General features: G+C 43.6%; 1 protein-coding gene across 2 annotated transcripts; it reads right to left on the bottom strand.

Moving 5' to 3' along the window:
• Positions 1 to 1,093: 1,093 nt before the first annotated feature.
• On the bottom strand, positions 1,094 to 16,917 carry LOC124412832 (acetylcholine receptor subunit alpha-L1). Of its 2 annotated transcripts, none has more exons than XM_046892985.1 (8): positions 16,642 to 16,917; positions 15,790 to 16,010; positions 7,747 to 7,791; positions 5,655 to 5,764; positions 3,356 to 3,536; positions 2,553 to 3,246; positions 1,488 to 1,717; positions 1,094 to 1,396 (listed from the first exon to the last, which is right to left on the bottom strand). In XM_046892985.1, exons 2-8 carry the CDS (start codon positions 15,967 to 15,969, stop codon positions 1,193 to 1,195), a joined length of 1,644 nt encoding a protein of 547 aa, XP_046748941.1. In that variant the 5' UTR covers positions 15,970 to 16,010; positions 16,642 to 16,917; the 3' UTR covers positions 1,094 to 1,192. The 2 variants fall into 2 exon arrangements, with proteins under 2 accessions (XP_046748941.1, XP_046748942.1); XM_046892986.1 differs by having other exon boundaries at positions 16,812 to 16,917.
• Between the last annotated feature and the right edge of the window lie 808 nt (positions 16,918 to 17,725).

Here is a 17,725-nt window from a genome sequence, read left to right as displayed (position 1 = left end):
GAATAATGTTTATTCTTTCTTAGACGATATCATTTTGATAACAATAATTACATGTTAAATAAATTACAGTTTTAAAATGAATTCTTAACTAAGTAGGTACACGCTTAAATAGAAAAGATTTGATTCATCATTTGTTAGACTGTAATATTTATCGTTACAATTTTCCGCTCACATTCTTACCATCGTTCGTCCTGCGACTCTGCAGGTACAAGATTTACAGCTACGCTAATTGAGCCCAGTCTGTAAGTCGTTTTAGGTCATCGAAGAGTACATATTTAGTGGATATTTGATTGAATATCTTCTAACGTTACATGCACAGAAATCGTTATTTTTTTTTTTTTTCTCTTCTAATTAATAATACTTTTGAAGTAATTGGCACCGTTTCATTCTGACATTCGATTTTTTTCGTACAACCGTATCGTTGGAAATGAATAAATATTCAAAATTTATAAACCCGTACATAATTCTACTGTCGATTTATCACCGTCAATGTTAAGGCTCGATAAACGTTCTTTATGTACCGATGTGTCTTTGGGTAATTTTCCATACACAGATCAAACGAAGAGCTCATGATTCGATGGCTCAAATTTTCCATTGATCGACTTTCATCCTATCTGCACATTACAGTAAGCATTTGTGTAGTTCAACCTATTTTCAAAAAAAAAAAAAAAAAACCTCGTTTCCTAGCATCATACATCTCAATCTCGTGCCTTTTTGAGACTGGGAGTGTATCAACTGCGAAAACGACTAGATAAAGGTAATCACAAGTTTGTCTATTTAGTTAATTGATCGCTAAGTTGGTTTTTTTTATTTTACATGACCTTCAAAGCGATAACCTTAGCCTAAAAAAAAAAAAAAAAAAAATTGTGCTTGATTATACCGAAGCTGGAGTTAAACAATATAATTTAGACATGCGAAAGGTGTGAATGTAGCAAAAATGTCGGAAATAAATAGCACGAAAAAAATACAGAGGCATCATGATTCACCTTCTAAAAGTTATTTCGTCGACTCGACAAATTATTATAAATATGTCTGAGAATTATTTTCGACAAAATTGTTGGCACTAAATTGAAAATTTTTTTTTTTCTCTACGAATGGTGAATAGTAACATGGGTGACATAACGAGGTCAGGAATGATAATTTCGCCGTGATTGAGGCGCGTTTTAAAATCGCGAAAGTACAGTTCTTCCGGCTAGACTGGAACGAGTTCCTGGTCCGGTGGTAGGAATTGCTGCTGAGCAACGGACGATAAAACCATATCTATCGGTTTAGTGTCGTCGTACAAAGCTGGTGCCTCGCACAATATAGCAAAGGTACCAACAATCGAGGCGATGATGAAAATCCAAAGAAAGAGCCGGTCAAGCACCATAGCGACGAAGCCCCAATCCTGGTCTTCCTGTAATATATAACGTCACTTAAATCAACTTACGAAGCTAACAAGACGCTGGTGTCAACCACGTAGGGTTCGCAGACCGGGTGTTTCTTACAGCGTTGAACTCGTCCTGTCGTTGAATGTGATGCTGTATGAACATGACGTTGTGCAGAGCCTTCTCGAGTTCGAAGGGATACTTTTTCCGCGGAGTGACATCGCTCATGCTCTCGTCCAGACCGGACATGACCGAGGGCAGCCCGTTGTAGCCGCCGATGGCACCTCCGAAAGCACCGACTAGCCCGGAGAATCTGTTGTGCGCCGTCGTGGTGTGGAGCCCGTTGCACCCTGTTTGAAAATCGATTCTCAAACACATCCCATGGATATATTCTCAAGGGTTATGGAAACAGGCGGACGGCTCGACGTTCGGAATCGGTCGTCCTCTGCAGACAACTATCAAGATCGTCATCAACCTCGAGTTCTGTTTCAACTTTGCGATAGACTAAGGTCGGTACAACCTGCCGAGGGACCGAAGTCAGGGAGAGAAGATCCATTTGTTACGAGAAGACAAGAAGTGATATCTTACCGAAGCTAACTTGACAAGGTCCCCGCAGAACCCTACGTTCCGCTTATATTATAAGTATGTATACCTGTATAATACGCATAAATATGTATACTATGTGGAAGAATATATATACATATACATATATACAAAGCTCGGAGTGTTCAACGCGGAGCTAATCTTGATACGGTGCTCATTTTCATGATTGATGCGCACGACAGGCAGACAGGGGAACCAGAGAGACAGTGAACTTCCTTATGAAGTCACATCAGACTACGCACGTTGTTTAATGGCGAGCAAAGTTTTAGTTAACTTTACGAGGTGAGTTCCCGCATTATCCAGTTGTTAAAGCGGTGTTTAGAATTTCATTCGGGCAATTGCTCGGTGGATTAGTTCCCCCAAACAGTCTGTCGTCTATCATGCCCTTTGAAGACTGATCGGGCAATCTCCTTGTATCGTTAATCTTCCATACAACATAGCATTTCACCGAGTGATCCTGACTTGCCGATAGGGGAAGACGAAACTTCGGAACACCACCAACAACCGTCTACCGTCTAACGAATCTTGGTAGTATACGTGAATCGGATGTATTAAAATGAACAAGTTCATCGTCTTACTCACCACCTGGTCTCTGATGACGCATCGAGTCCGGAGAAGACACTCTAGAGGATGCTTGGGCAGCGGCAGCAACAGCAGCGTTGAATTTGTTCTTCTTGCTACTCCGACCACGGCCTTGTATCTTGTGGGCGGCAAGATCATTCAAAAGATCATCAGGCACTCTCATGAGTAGCAACTTAGGTAGTCTCCGTATGAAAACCTTTCTCACCCAAGGCGCCATTTTGTGAGTACTCGGTTTACGGTAGTGAACGTTTAGTATTATAATCGTTATGACAACGGATAGTCCGACGAGTAGCATGGTGAACAAAAGGTACTTCCCGAGGAGCGGTAAGGCGAGGGATGTCGAAGGTATGATCTCGGATATCAGGAGAAAGAACATCGTCTGGGACAGAAGGATACTGATACATAGAGCTATTTTTTCCCCGGAGTCGGCGGGCAGGTAGAAGACGAGGACCGAGAGGTAGGAGATGCTGACGCAGGGTACAATCAGGTTCACCGTGTAAAACAGCGTCTTGCGTCTGAGGGTGATGTTGAAAAAGATGTCTGGATACGGCTCGTCGCAGCAGGGATAATATTTCTCGTGACGCTCCGCCGGCACCCCCAGGATGTCCCACTCGACGCTCGGATAGTACTCTCGTAAGTCGATACCCACCTGGACGTTGTTGCTCATATTTTGATTAATGTGTTTCAGATCGATCTGCGGCATGTCGTTAACAACGGGGGAATGAGGATATACGAAGGTTGTTGGGCCTTGAGGCGTAATTAGTTTGAACCAGCCACGAAGCCGCGAATCGTAGAATTCTTACCTGGAATCCGTCGTACGTCCAGGAACCGAACTTCATGAAGCAAGTTTGTTGATCGAACGGGAAATATCTGACGTCGATTTCGCACGAGGATTTGAATATCGCCGGTGGGGTCCATAGCACTTTGCCGGTGTGATGAAGCACCGCTTTGGTCATCGTCGTCACTCCGTACTCTCCGTCGGCGCTGAAAAAGGGATGCGGATATCGAGCCTCAATAGGAGTTGGAAGTTGATCAAGTCTGGGGAATAATTATCGTGATTAACCTCAATATTTGAGTCGACTCGACAGTGTAAATTTACCCTGACGACACCCAGCGATGTTCGTATATAAATCAGTTAGCAGCAGGTACATATCTCGTAGGGCAAACAGAAATAATGATCAATCAACATTCTGGCATGGCCTATACCGTACAGTATAGAGTCAGTTTGCTCATACGCTGGTATTTCGGTAGACTGCTGCAGATTTAACCAGCCGGTTGGCTGTAGTTTATCGACTGGGTGAAGGATGCTCTCGTGTAGGTGAGGAACGAGGCAGGCAGCAGAGAAGGCGAGGATAGAAGGGAAGAGAGGAAGGTATAATATGACCTGGAAACCGCCGCGGGCAATTAAAATATTACTCGACGAGAGAGAGAGAGAGAGAGTGAGAGGCAGGTCTTTAATGGTCTACTAAAAACTCTTTTACCCGAAGTCATCCACTGCTTCGTTTTTCGCCAAGAGGGATTAACCGTAATATCAGATTACCGTTATTCCAAAAATTTTCCATCTACACCTGAAAAAGTAGCACAGTTCGCATTGCCGTTTTTCACTCCGCCTTCACCAGACTCTCTCGAAAACTGCAAAAAGCAACTCTAACCCTCGTCAAAACCGACAAAAAATATATATACCCGGGTATAATTAAGCTGGTAATAAAATTTCTCCGTAGTGGTTGAAGTTGATGTGGTTCCTTCCGAAGTCAGGTTCAACGTTTTATTTTTTACGTTGGATCTGAACTTCTCAACGTCTGTTTATTTCTCATTTCCTTTCCAATGGTAATCTACCTCTGAATCGCGACACGAATTGGTGCCTTCGTGTTCCTAAGATGGTTAGTTGGCACAGCGAGTTTCGGGTACAAAGGAAATTGGAGAATAATGTGACAACAATAAGTCGATACTGTTTCGGTGTGAGGAGGGGTTGAATAACCGAGGCGAAGGTGCTCGGAGGAAAACTTTCTGACAGCTATTCTCCTTTCATCTCGATTTTGATAGCCAATAGGACTATTTTAGCTCAGCTCACCGAAGGGTAACAATGAACGTTGGTACTTTAACAAGTGTAGAGCTAAGTTTCGTGGATGTAATTCCAGCTCGAACAAACAAATTTCCGTATCGTCAGTCAGAATATGCGTAACAGTGTTGATGAATTCCACGTTTCATCAGTACCGGAATAAACTATGAGATTGCTGCAGTGCGATTACTTTTGCAAATACGCTAATGACTGTATGCGAATTACACGAGTTATGGGCGACGATAATTATCGTCGTGACTCGTTACGCGTTTGTGCGAACAGCGTTACATTCGTTTCAGGAAGTTAAATCGGGTTTAGGCAACCGCAATCATAAACGAGTTCGCGAATATCTCTATTTTCTTTTTCTAGCTTTCTTCCTCTTTTTAGAAGCAATAGTTTCACGATTAGCAAAGTTTCATTCGGGGATTACGGTTCCGCGGAAGGTTGGTAGTTAATTTTCGAATTACCCTCATGCATATTATGTATATATATATATATGGATATACGGACCTTTAATTGCCGGTAACTCACTCTCAAGTTGCGCACGCCATATGGTAAGACAAATTTAATTATTCCCGCCAAGGCGCTGGTTCCAACCGTCCACCTTGCGTCATCGGGCTAATGGTTTTATTCACTGAATAATCAACCGAGTTCGCACGGCATTCGGCAGATCTCGTTCGTGGTCCGTTAAGATCCTACCAACCGTTGACGTTCAAGAGAATTGTGAACTTTTTCGTGGTATGAGAGTTCTAACGCAAGTTTACCGCTCACATTTGTCAACTGTATGTTGCACCTGATATTTTTTATCGAAAACCCCCGCAGTCTTCGGGTTCCAAGTAATTATCACAGTCGTACGATGATGTCTGAAGTGAGTCTTGCCAAAAATAGGTCATAGCTTTGTGAGTTGTAAAAGTTTAATTCTCCCCTCTCGTCTAAGCATCGGTGCCTGGTCGAGGAGGCGGTCGACGAACACTCGACACGAGGACTAGTGGAATTGGGGGTGAAAAGAAAGAAACGAATAATAGCTGAAGCTGTAGACTTACTTGTTATACAAAACGATGTCTGGGAGCCAAATGTGTTCACTTGGAACATACAACTCCGTCACACCGCCATATTCCGATGGATCCCACTGGAACTTGTGGTCCTGCCATTCCTGAAAAACGTTGTAACCTACAGTCATGGACACGTGTAGAGATAATGCACGTTGAAGTAAATCGTCCGTGCGTCTAATTCTCCGTTTCGGTCGTTTGGAGCTTTGAATTAGTCAGCCTCCGTGCAGGCTTAACGAAGTACTCTCCTAGATAATCCCTGATCTATGCACTCGCGACGTCCGGCAACCCGAGTTCATGGCGAAATTGAGCATATTTTAACCCAGTTCCATACAAACTTCGGTATTCTTAATCAATTTGAATTTATTTGCATTGTAAATCCTTGACGATAAAGTGCAGATTCCTCCTTTGGTTCGCCGCGCTTCGAGAGTCACTCTTTCGCTCGGATTTACTACATTTAAAAAATGTGACCAGACTACACGTCTGGAATTCTTTAACTTTTTTCTTTGTTATAAATCCGTATTTAAACACGCACAGAGTATCGGTGACTCGTTGAGGCGCTAGCGAGAACTGGCTGACCATATTTCTGCCGCACTACTTGAATTTCGTTCATCATCTAGTCCGCGGTATTTTGGAGTGAATGGGGAGAATTTCGATAACGACAAGTTTGATCCGGTTTCGTATTCGTGCCTCGTATTCAACCGTATTAATTTTCAAAAGAGATAATACCACCGGAAACAGCGTTCTTGTATGAGATTCACACGAATGGGGTCAAGTTAAAGGGTCGCGAGCGGTGGTGAATCAGAACTTTTTTACCATCACCGCTTAACTTAATGGCCGAACTGCAGATTGCTGTTCTGTAAATTCTATCGCACACGGTATCCCATGTTTCGCAATTGGCAATAAACTCATCTCCGTCCGCCACCTTGATTATTTCGCGTGTCATGTCGGCTCGATCGGAACGTTTCCGTCCGCTGACCATTCACTGACTTTACTACTTAAGACCGCCGGCGGCCACGCACAACCAGAAGTAACTAAGCCGCTCGTAAACGAAGAGATTTTATACCGCTGAACTTTATTTCATTTCAGACTACGAATTTTCTATCTATAAATTAGAAAATTATTTATGATCAGCTGTAAGTTAACCAAAAGAAGTTCGGTTTGCGTATAAAGAAAAGTTATTTTTTCCGCGAAATAAAGTTAAAGATTGTTTAAAGTACCTGAAATTATCTATGAACGTTTTTCAATTCGAACACAGGAGCAGAAATCTTCGTGAAATAAATGGCTTACGTAAATCGTGAAAAAATTACCCCACTTTTAAGTACGACTAATTATTCCTATAGAGCGACGCGGCTACTCGTGAAACTCGCGGTGACATAAAAGTGTCCTGCAGCGTCGTTAATCTCTTTTCTGCATGCTTGGATATGAAAAATTTGCCACCCAGCGTTTTCGCGAAAGCTGCTAGTCGCTGAGCTTCGCCTCTCTTCGCTAAGAAATATAAATTAGATGAAACATTCCGCAGGAGGTAGGCAGCGCTACAACCCCCATAATCCACCATTCCGGTCGACCGTTCGTCTTCTCCTTCTGCCGACAAGTTTCTTTACTTTTCACCGAAAGAGAAAGGCGGAATATATATATATATATACGAGTTGAGTGTCGCATTTGATAGCTACAGATTAAGAGATCGTCTAGTTAAATGTCCCGAGTTTACGGCGGAGGGTAACACGAAACAAGAAAACGTCACTATTTCATTTTCTTCATTCACTACTTAATTTCGTTTGCGATACTCGTACGAATAATATTATTACAACTGAAAGTTTGAGGCTAGCTGTCTTTAACGGATACAAAGTTATTAATCGATTAGACAATCGAATAGTTGAGCGCTATTCTTACATCTCGTGTCTACTATATAGAAGTGTCGAATATTAAAGCTAACAATATTTTGTGGCCTCTGACGTTTGAAGTCAATATTACTTTTCTACCCGTACTTGCAATTTCTATAAGAAAATTGTGAATAATAAAACATTCAGTCACAGACGATGCGTAAAGTGTAACCACAGATATGATTCATTTTCCTTCAACTTACGTGTTCCAGCCAGACATTGGTCGTCAGAATCTGGTCCTTGAGATTCTGAAACAGAACAAAAAAAAAAAAAAAATGATTTTGGTAAATCATTTGTTACCTTCTAAGATATGTAAAATCAGTGGTTACAGTTTATACTGGTTCAGCAACGCTGCAGCAATTTGTAGAATCCTTACATAAAACTTTTTTCAAATTCGACCAGGCAGTTTGTCAAGAGAATTAAAAGACCAGCGGAAGATGGAAAATCTCCAGAAATGCTTTGGGCAATACAAAGGCTGGTAGCCTGAGTGTATCCGCAGGTAAATATCACAGGTAAGAAGAAAGCGAGCCACGACCGAGCCACGTCCCTAAGGAACTCGAATTAAACGCGTCAGCAGGAATGGAATCGCGAACCGTGACGTAGTAACGCGGTAAAATACGAGCGGCGTCGCATCCCGGCAACACGAGCCCCTTCTGGACGCGGGGAATTTGGTTAACGTAAAATTGGATCGAAAGAAAGGGGCCACCGGGGGAAGGGCCCGTTAAACTTGGATGAAATAAGCAGAGTCCCGGTCGCGAAGCGAAGCGAACCGAAGCGAACGGCGAGGGAAGAGGCGTGGTGCGAATTCCTTTATTTAAAAATTTAAGGAAAGAGTCCCAAGTCTAATTCTACAGGCGACTTGCCGCCACCCTCTGAATTACGCCCGCGATATCCGGAGAGATAAGTTCTTCCTCTTACGACTCCCATTGCGATTAGAAGGGAATTACCAGCGCGACCTTCGCCCGAGACGACCTCTCGTCATCATCGTCATCATCATCATCATCATCATCCCCGAAACCGGCGGTCACCCCGGCAATTTTTGGGTTAAGCTTGCACCTCGAGTGCGGCTCTTGTCTGGTGCAGCATGTGCCCGTTTGTCCCCGTTGACGTGGATAATTCTTCGCCAGCGGCTCTCGACGCCTGCAGAGCTTTGAACGTCTGTCACTGGGTCAAGTCCTCTCGACGCCATGCAGGCGTTCCTGGGGCGCTGCGACGCTGCACGAATTGCAACCCTTCGACGAGCAGAATCGTGTTTAAAAAATCTGTGGTTCCATGCAGATTATTTAACTCGTCTTATTTCCAAAACAATTAATTATTATTAAGGCGGGTTACTATGTTGTGAATAATACTTGGAACCGAAGCCTTTTACATTTTTTATTATTTTTTATCAGCAGTGTAGACGATGGTTGTTACGCTTTGTCATGGGGTTCCAATTCCCGGTTTTAGTAATTGTTCACCGGCGAACGGATTGTGCCCGAGTTTATAAAAAAGTTCTCCTCGACTAATAGTTTTATTTTTCTTTTTTTTTCTTCAATCTCAACTTCTCCACCACTCCGTGAGCAATGGCGTTGTTTAACTTCAATTATATTCCTACTTGTGTGACTCTCGGAGGTGGGATGAAAGAAAAAAATTCTGAAATATCGTGTTTCTCATACTTTGCACCGCGATACTGCGCGGCGTGAAAGTTTCAACTTTAAAACTGTTGCCTACGGGGGTAACCAGGCTTCCATACCCTAACCCGGGGCGGGTAAAGTGGAATTTTATTGTTCTTGTAAAAGTTATGAATTTCATACCGCTCGCTGCAAGACCAATGTTTGTAATGAACTATTGCCTGGTGTAAAACCGTCGTGTCGGGTCGCTTTGACTGATACAATCCTGAAAACGATTACTCTCCTGTGGAAATAATTCATGCTGCGGGTAAAATCCTTCCACTATAAAAAGTTCCGTAAACTTCTTTAACTACATTATGTGTAATCTTGAATCTGTCTTTTCTTGTATCGAATTAACGTGACACAGAGAAAAAAGTATGGTTTCGTCACATCGACAAATATCAGTTACTACGATTAAACATTTCGTCGCCCTTTTGAATCGGTGGAAAAATAATTAATTGCATTTAATTCTGATTGGTTCAACCAGAATTTTTCGTCATGTGTGTATCGAAAAAAGGCTTGTCAAAGATTGTAGAGAATAGAAATCTGGATGTTAAAAGTAAAACTGAGAGAGAAACTAGGAGAGAAAGCTACTCGTGATCGCGGTCAAAGAAGACCCGGTTGCGGTAGCCCATGTTATCAGATTACTTCCGTGGTCAAAGGGTTAACCTTTGGTTAGACGGCGAGGATGATGGCGGTGAACGTGAGCATTGGTATACAAAGATTGAAAGAAGCGTATACTCGTACACGTAAGAGTGTGAAATTTTGTGCACGGAGTAACGAGACCCCACAGAGGCTAATGCGCGTCGGTACCGCGGCGTATGAAGGGTGTAATCGAATCGTTTAGCGGAATAATAATAGCGGAAAGAGAAAAAAGCTTTCACGGATGGTGGGCCTTTTTGATTTCACGAAGCGAGAATTTTAATCAAAGTACCGGAGCGTAAGGTTCAAAGGAGAAAGATGCGGACCCGCTATCTCGGTGGCATGGCATGGCTCTCCAGGTCCCTCACCCATTGACAATCGCTTTGGCAAGCCTGTATTCCGTGTTTATTTTTCTTTTCTTCCCGTCTTTTTTCTCCCTCGTTTTTCTTTTTCCATTATACTCTCGCTTTCCGTATCGCAAGCCCGTGGGTTTTGCCTGTAGTTTTGTTCGGCGTTTAATCGCGTCGTGCCAGCTTGGCAACCGGTCAGTCGAACGCTTTGAAACCCGCGACTCCGTGACAATTTCTTTTTTTCAATTTTCTTTCCCTCAAAAAGGGAAACAACACGCCGTCGACGATAAGATCGAATCGCGAATGAGCATTCGCTTCGAGATTGAATTCACGTTTCGAACGATCGGACTTCGAGGAAACAGACCAGCCCACTCTGGCACCCAAGACTTTTGAAAGTGCCTAAACGTACCATGAGTACGCACTACGGGGAGCCCACGGTGTAATTAAATTGGAACTTGGTAAATGCCACGGGCTTCTACGGGGGTGGAAAATATGGTGGGAGAAAGGCGGGGGACAATGGGGCGCAGTTAAGTAGGCGCGGTTTATTGTTCCGTGCATTGAATTGCAAATTGCAATTACCGGAAGGCAAATGGAATCCAAATGATTTTTATTGGAAAGCAATAAATTGAATTAACTGGCAGCTATCGAGGCTTCGCAATCGTTCTCCCCGGGCGTCGGTTCTCAAGTAGGAAAGGGGATGAAGCAGGGAGGAAGATCGGCAGGAACAGAGTTGCGGATCCCTGCTTAAGCACATAACCGATGCTGAGGGTATATTAGATTGTAATTGATAGAGATTGGCTGAGTTACCGGTGCCAAGACGTGCAGTCGAGAAGCTACTGGATGGACCGGATAACGGATCTCTGCTTCCATGCTGTGTAACTTACACGTATCTACTTGTGTTATACCTATAGAGTATAGTATACCTACGAGAATACGGAGCTAAGCGACGTCCGCCTTCTTTTTTAGGTCACTGATGCAGCGGCCCGTAAAGTGGCGTTGAGCTATAATGTCAAGATTGGTTAACCGAGGTGAAAGTAAGGCCTTCACACGATTAATGGTAACATCGTTACAGCGTCGGGATTTCCGCTTGCAGAATTCACTGCGCACGTGCATCTCACTTCCGAGAATAATGATGTTATAGAGTAAATACTGCGAGGATGGTATAAACGTTTCAGTGTAACGCAGTGATTATTACAATTCATCTAAATATCCCACATTGTTTTTGAGACAGTGAAAATTGTCCAGCAATAAAGAATGCAGCTGTTTTACCTCGACGCAACGATGTGAGCTTTTATAAAAACGTGAAAAAAAACCGCGATTTCAACCCCCAGGAGATGTACAATCGGAAATGCGATAGATCATTTTCAATAATATTGGGCAAAATTTATGGGATTTAGATTTTTCAATTATATGCACACTTTAGCGAAATATATCTGAAAATGTGAAGAGGCCTGCAGTAACTGGCAAAAGCAACGGATTCACGAGTGCCGTAATTGGAGAGAATCGCGAATATACCCCTTATATTACGAAGTCACGGCTTATAAAACGACAAAAAAAAAGAAAAAAAGAAAACAGAATGGAGGAAAAAACCGATCGAGCGATGATGCATGGAGTGCCAGGAACTCCGCGTCGATGCTCACGGTAAAATTTATCGCCCGACGCAGTGGTAGAAATGAAAAATGAAAATTATCGTTTTCACTGTAATATTATGCATACATGTGTGCGTGCGTGAGTGTCTGAATACAGAAACGTGTATCGATAAGGATTGGGGATGAAACTTTTCGACCGCAGCGCTCAGCCAACTAAACTTGGAAAATGATATCTCTGGGTTGATCTGACGCGGTGTATCTGATCCCTGTCAGCACTTTTCAGTTCGAAAGAGGGATCTTACCAAGTGGCATAGAAATGTGTTACCCGTCTAATTTGTTTGTTTATTTATTTAAGGACAAAAAAAAATACCGAACAGACGAACCCAGGGAGGGCAACAACTTTTTATTAAATATGAATTATTCGGAAATCGTTTACTCGAGTAATTGCACACCTCATAACGCGAAACGTTTGAACTTCTGCTTTACTCTCAACTCGTCAGAGTCAAATAATTTTCTGAACTTGAATTTTTGATTACTTTTTCTCGAGAAAGCTAGATAATAATTTCACATAATTGTTCATATGAAAACTAAACATTTTATTCTGATTTTAGGCATTATTTTCTTAAGGGGCCCATTTTGTCCCATCCCCTCTACATGGTGTATAAATAGTCTGAAGCATTGAAAGTAATATAAAAAAAAAATAAACTATAAAACAGAACAAAGGGCAATCAGAATAAACAAGAGTAAACTAAATTACATAATTGTAATAGAATGCGGAGTATGACTCTTTGCGAGGCGTTATTCATAGTCCAACAACGAAAATGAAACAGAGATTTGAGGTGGCGAAGCCACTTCCGGACGAATGCGGACACACGCAGCTACATAAGGTATAAAACCAGGAAAATAATGGTATCGCTGGAGCGAGTGACGCGATGCTCTATCAAATTTTTAGACAGTGATCCAGAGAATTGACCCTCACATTTGTCTATTCGTCTCTTCGGATGCTGAAACCGGAAGCCGCATGATCACGAGGATCGGAGATTGCAAAAGTTGACATTTCCCGAGTCAAATCAACGCTTGCAGAGTCCAGACACAAAGGGGTTGCAGGGTGAACAGGAAGCCTTCATTGCAGACTCGAATTACTGCCCACAACCCACTAATTAAACGTCTCTCTCAGAATGTACCCAGTATCGGCAGTTTCTGTTTTCGTAAAAACTACTTTTTAGTAGCCTCGCGCAAGGATCGGCTCAGAGCAGTTTTTACATGCTTTTTTCCGCGACGAAGTAGAAGAATCGTAAAAATTTAGACCAAGTTCAATCAGGGAGAGGATAATCCGAAAGAAGGATGTTCGACTTTGATTTTTCTGAATTCGGGTAGCAGAGAATGCAACCTTTTTCCCCGCTTTGTGAACAAATCGTCTCAGTCACGAGGCAGTGAGCAAACGGTGTCACTGCATGAATGCGATTACGGTTATGGGTTTCCTGAAAACGGTCGGATGATAATGCACATTGTTGGTACAAAAGATACGCAGCATTTACCATTTCCGCGATAAGCAGCTGCTGTCGTTTTGCACGAGGGTATTTTCATCTTATTTTGTTTGAATTTACTGCTCCGAAACCGGCGTGATATTTTGTCTAAAATATTTCGTTTCTGCATGTATATGTGCATGTATATAAAATATATTACTGTACTAGAGCGTATCTTTATTCCCGAATTGTGGCGATGAATTATGTCCCCGCATAAATATCGGGCTGTGCAGAAGGTAAATGGGAATTGAGCAAACAAAATCTCAGAGTTATGGTAGATTCTCGACGCGCGAATTCCCCGATGTGAATTCTTCATCTAGCAAATAATCGTCCACCGGTATTTAATAATTTTCATACAACTCAAGTGTTTTAAAAAATTTTCTCTTCTTTCGAAGAAGCGATCAAAAAAACACGAAGCAAGAAAAATGCCTAAAGAATAACCGGCCTTGTCTTTGTTCTGGCGTTTGAAAGAGACTTAAAACTTCTCGATCTTATCAATTGCTCGGCTTTAAATTCTCGAGCCTCTTTCGTACCGGGATCTTTGTTTGTCCCCGACAATATTGAAACCCCCAAAGGACTACGGAGCAACAGGACGACACGCTTGAGTAGTCGCGTGTAGCAAAACCGCACCTTCGGTTTTCACAAACAAGCTCAAGAATGCCGTTGACAAGCTATCAATCCTCCGAACACCTGAGGTCATCCATCAATCAATCCATATATCGGAATCGTCCATAGAAGTTACTCCCTAAACCGGTTGGAAAAACGAGAGTCGTTAACGTGCCTCGATATTAAAAATGATAATTCAGAAAACAAAAAAGAAAGAAAAAAAAAAAAAAAAAAAAAAACAGAAACCAGAATCCCTTGAGGATTTATTTTCGAGCCGAGCAAGATAATTCCCCTCCTCATGCATGAACAAAACTTGCTGCACATCGATCTACGTAGACTTGGGCGAATGATGTGAGTTAGAGGCAACTTTGATCCCAGGGTTATTGCTCTTCGAATAATATCCATAATCTTGAACTAACGGTGAAAAATCGAGGGTACGTTTCTTACTGGAAGCTTGTACACTGCGGACCAGAAAGATGGACTCGAGGCTATCGGAGGCCTTCGAAACATCTTCGAGGCATCCCTCGACTAGCGTGAGACTGCGGAGATCCCCAGGGACAGTATCCTCACACGTCTTGAACGGACATTTCCGGGATTCTCATCAATGTCACCGAAAAATATATGGACTCCGCAGAGAGCGAGGGTGGCTGAGGGTTATCGATGCCACTCAATCATTTCCCGCGGTTAAAAATTGAGGGGAACATTGAGGAACATCATTCTTAAAATGTGCTGCTTTCGTGTATTGAGGTCCGCGACTGAGTACTCGAGGTTGAATGTTCCTTTCACGTGTGCTCGTTTCACCGGCGACACCCTCGAGACTCGCGGTTGACCGATTCCCGTTCAAACGATCATTCCATGGCCAGTCTTAGCCGAGGAGAACGACAAGTCCTGGAAGATTTTGGTGAATGGAAGAGGATAAAAGCGGGCTTACGTTGCTCGGAAGACAAATGAGGCGGAGAGGAAATGTCGCGTAAAACACGGCAACAGTGACGCGCCAGTTTGAATAGGGGTGTAAGATTTTATTCAAATGTTTTGTAAAGTAGAGCGGAGGTATTTTGATCCCGAGGTTCATTCCAACCCGTCTGCATCTCGAATGGCGACACTTTTTCCAGAAATTCGAAGGCTTTCCTGGCTGCTTGCCCCGCGTCCTCGCGATTTATGAGCTTCACAGGGAATGTAGAATACGCTGAGTGGAAAACCCGAGCCCTAGACACAATATAACGCCGAGTGGATAACCTTGTACAAAAAAAAAAAAAAAAAAAAAAAATTCAACTCCCCGTATTCATTTCCCGAAGGCAAGTCGGGACGCGAGCTATTCCAATTAGGCCCGAATACGTCTCGACCTGTCACCCCTGATCGGAGGCTTGTGGAAACTTGAGATTCCCCGATCAAGTGGGGTCGACACTTGTAAAAAGCCTGACAATGCCGGTGTCATCCAGAAACGGGGACGGGGTGGATCCGAATACCGGAGGGTGAAATTTGGACAAGAGAAGACTGGAACAGAACCGCGGCTATTGTCAATTAACTAATCGCAGTTGTCACATGGCAGGGTGTTTCCTTGTTATAGATGGTATAATATTAGCGTCGCTCAACTCGATTGTCAGACGTGGACGTGGGTAACAAATCTCCTTTCGTTCTTACTGCGTTTCGATATATGATGTATTCTTATAGACGCGCGTATACATCGGTCTTCTTGTTCGACTATCGGTTCGGAAAACAACGGAAACAAACTTAAATGAAGCTTAGCAGGCCAAGGCTGAATCGTCATTAATTGACTAATCGACGAAGCGTCGCGGCGTCGGGAGGTTGGAGTATCAAGGGATGACGTTGGCGGGTGGATGTGGATATCAGGGATTCGATACCGTCTTAGCATAATCCACTTACCAAGTCTATGAGCTGCGACAACCTCAAGCCAAGCTTCACGACTACCGTGTCAGTATTGTTCGTTACAGGACGAATCAGACGGTTGTAATTTGACAGAAGATCGTCGTAGAGGCGCTTAGCGTCCGGGTTACACCAGCACGCGCCAACCGTCAGGAATAACAGCATCGAATGACCCAGCATCTTGGACGACTGGCATCAATCGTCGCGTAACGGATCACTTTCTGGGGAAGAAGAAGAGAATGAAATTCAAAATTAGGTAAAATCGCGTTTTCTTAAAATAGTACTGCGGTACACTCGTGGAAATTCTTTTTCAGCTGATGTCAGAAAAACTGACAATGAGTCGATATGGCGTTACAATTTTCATCAAACTTTTTCGACGCTATATAATTTATACACAGACGTCTACAGAGCGAAGCTCTACACTAAGTCACGAATCATCACACCGAACTAAAACGTAGAAAGTACGAAAACCGAACCTATTCTGATGCAAAAAATATCGGTTTCTGAATCAACGCTATTCGCTGATGAAACTAGAATATCTCAAGCGGATATAAGCGAGGGATGAATATCGCGAAACTGAGAGGCACCACCGAGTTGACATTCAACACCTCGAACCATGCTGGAGTATGAAACGCGATGCCGCAGGTATAGACTTCCAAACTACCCGAATACAAATTAGCGAGCATCGCGCGTGCTGAATATGAAATCTCTAGAGATCGAGGAACGATCGGAGGGAAAATACGACCAGAACGTAAAAATGAATGAACTTTATACCCTGCGTTTAAGGGTTAGAAGGGCAAAGAAGGGAGAAAAAGCTATCTGGCGACGGGTGCAGTAAGATGTTGGACTTACCGAGAGTACCTCAGCCTTTCGGAGCTTCCGCCGTATCTTGAAAAACTCTCAAATCTCCGTGAGATTCGGGCGATGATCGCGGGGCAGTAATTCGACATTTGTTTGAACCGTGAAAGCTCTTGTGCAGAAAGCTAACCTAAACCCGCTACATGACATCGAGGTGTCCGTACGTGCGGGATGCGAACGCAGGCCCTCATCGCCCTGCGAGAGGCGGCGGGGGAGCTTCGTCGAGGAATCGAGGAGTCGACGCAGCGCTAACCGGCGCAGACGACGCGGGCGTCGCGACGCTTCCAGACCACGTGCCGGTAGCGCCGGGCAGCAACCCTGGCGCCCCTGACTGCCGCCCCACGTCGAGTCTGCGCGATCAATAAACCGCGCAGACGCTCTTTTTCGCCGACGACGTTACGAACGCCCCGAGTCCTCGGCGCCGTTTTCGCACCCTGAGCCTTCCCGCGCAGGGCTCGCCCTGGCCGACCGGAGGGCACGCTGTTCTCCAAAAAAGCGCCGCCCGCACGGAAGGGTTGAAAAAAAATCGAGCCCAGCTGCGCTGGAGGAAATTTGTTGAATTTATTGAACATGGCGACAGAAATGTTTCCTCGATTCGATTACACGAGTTATTGTTCCGACAACTTTTATTCTCTTGATAGAAAGAAATCACTGCTTTTACCGCGTTTAATCCGCACCTGCATGTTTGGTCAAGTCAGTAAATATTGACTCTGGTTTCTTTCTACAAGGACGTTGTTATCAGCCATGCATAGTCGCGAGGGTAAAGGCAAGACTCTCTGACTCCGAGCTCGGACAGATCTCAAACGAGACTGTGGATGGAGGGAAGGAAAGTGAAAACGCAAAAGGTCCCTTCAACGTGTCGTCGGGACTGATCGACGGCAGCGACTATACCGTGTGCTGTGAATGATCTGACGCATTGGAATTCAATCAAGTCAGGATAAATTCTCAAACTGGAATACCTATTCTGATCGAGGAAATTTACACATATCCTGTATTCGATATATATGATATTCCGAATGCCGAAAATTGTTCTGCAGTATCTGAAATGGGCCTCCCCCATACACTGTATGTGTATGCA

This window comes from Diprion similis, chromosome 12 (assembly GCF_021155765.1).
Source record: "Diprion similis isolate iyDipSimi1 chromosome 12, iyDipSimi1.1, whole genome shotgun sequence".
Taxonomy (NCBI): Eukaryota; Metazoa; Arthropoda; class Insecta; order Hymenoptera; family Diprionidae; genus Diprion; species Diprion similis.
The sequence above is the reverse complement of the archived record's forward strand: the minus strand, read 5'-3'. Positions and strand labels throughout refer to the sequence as shown.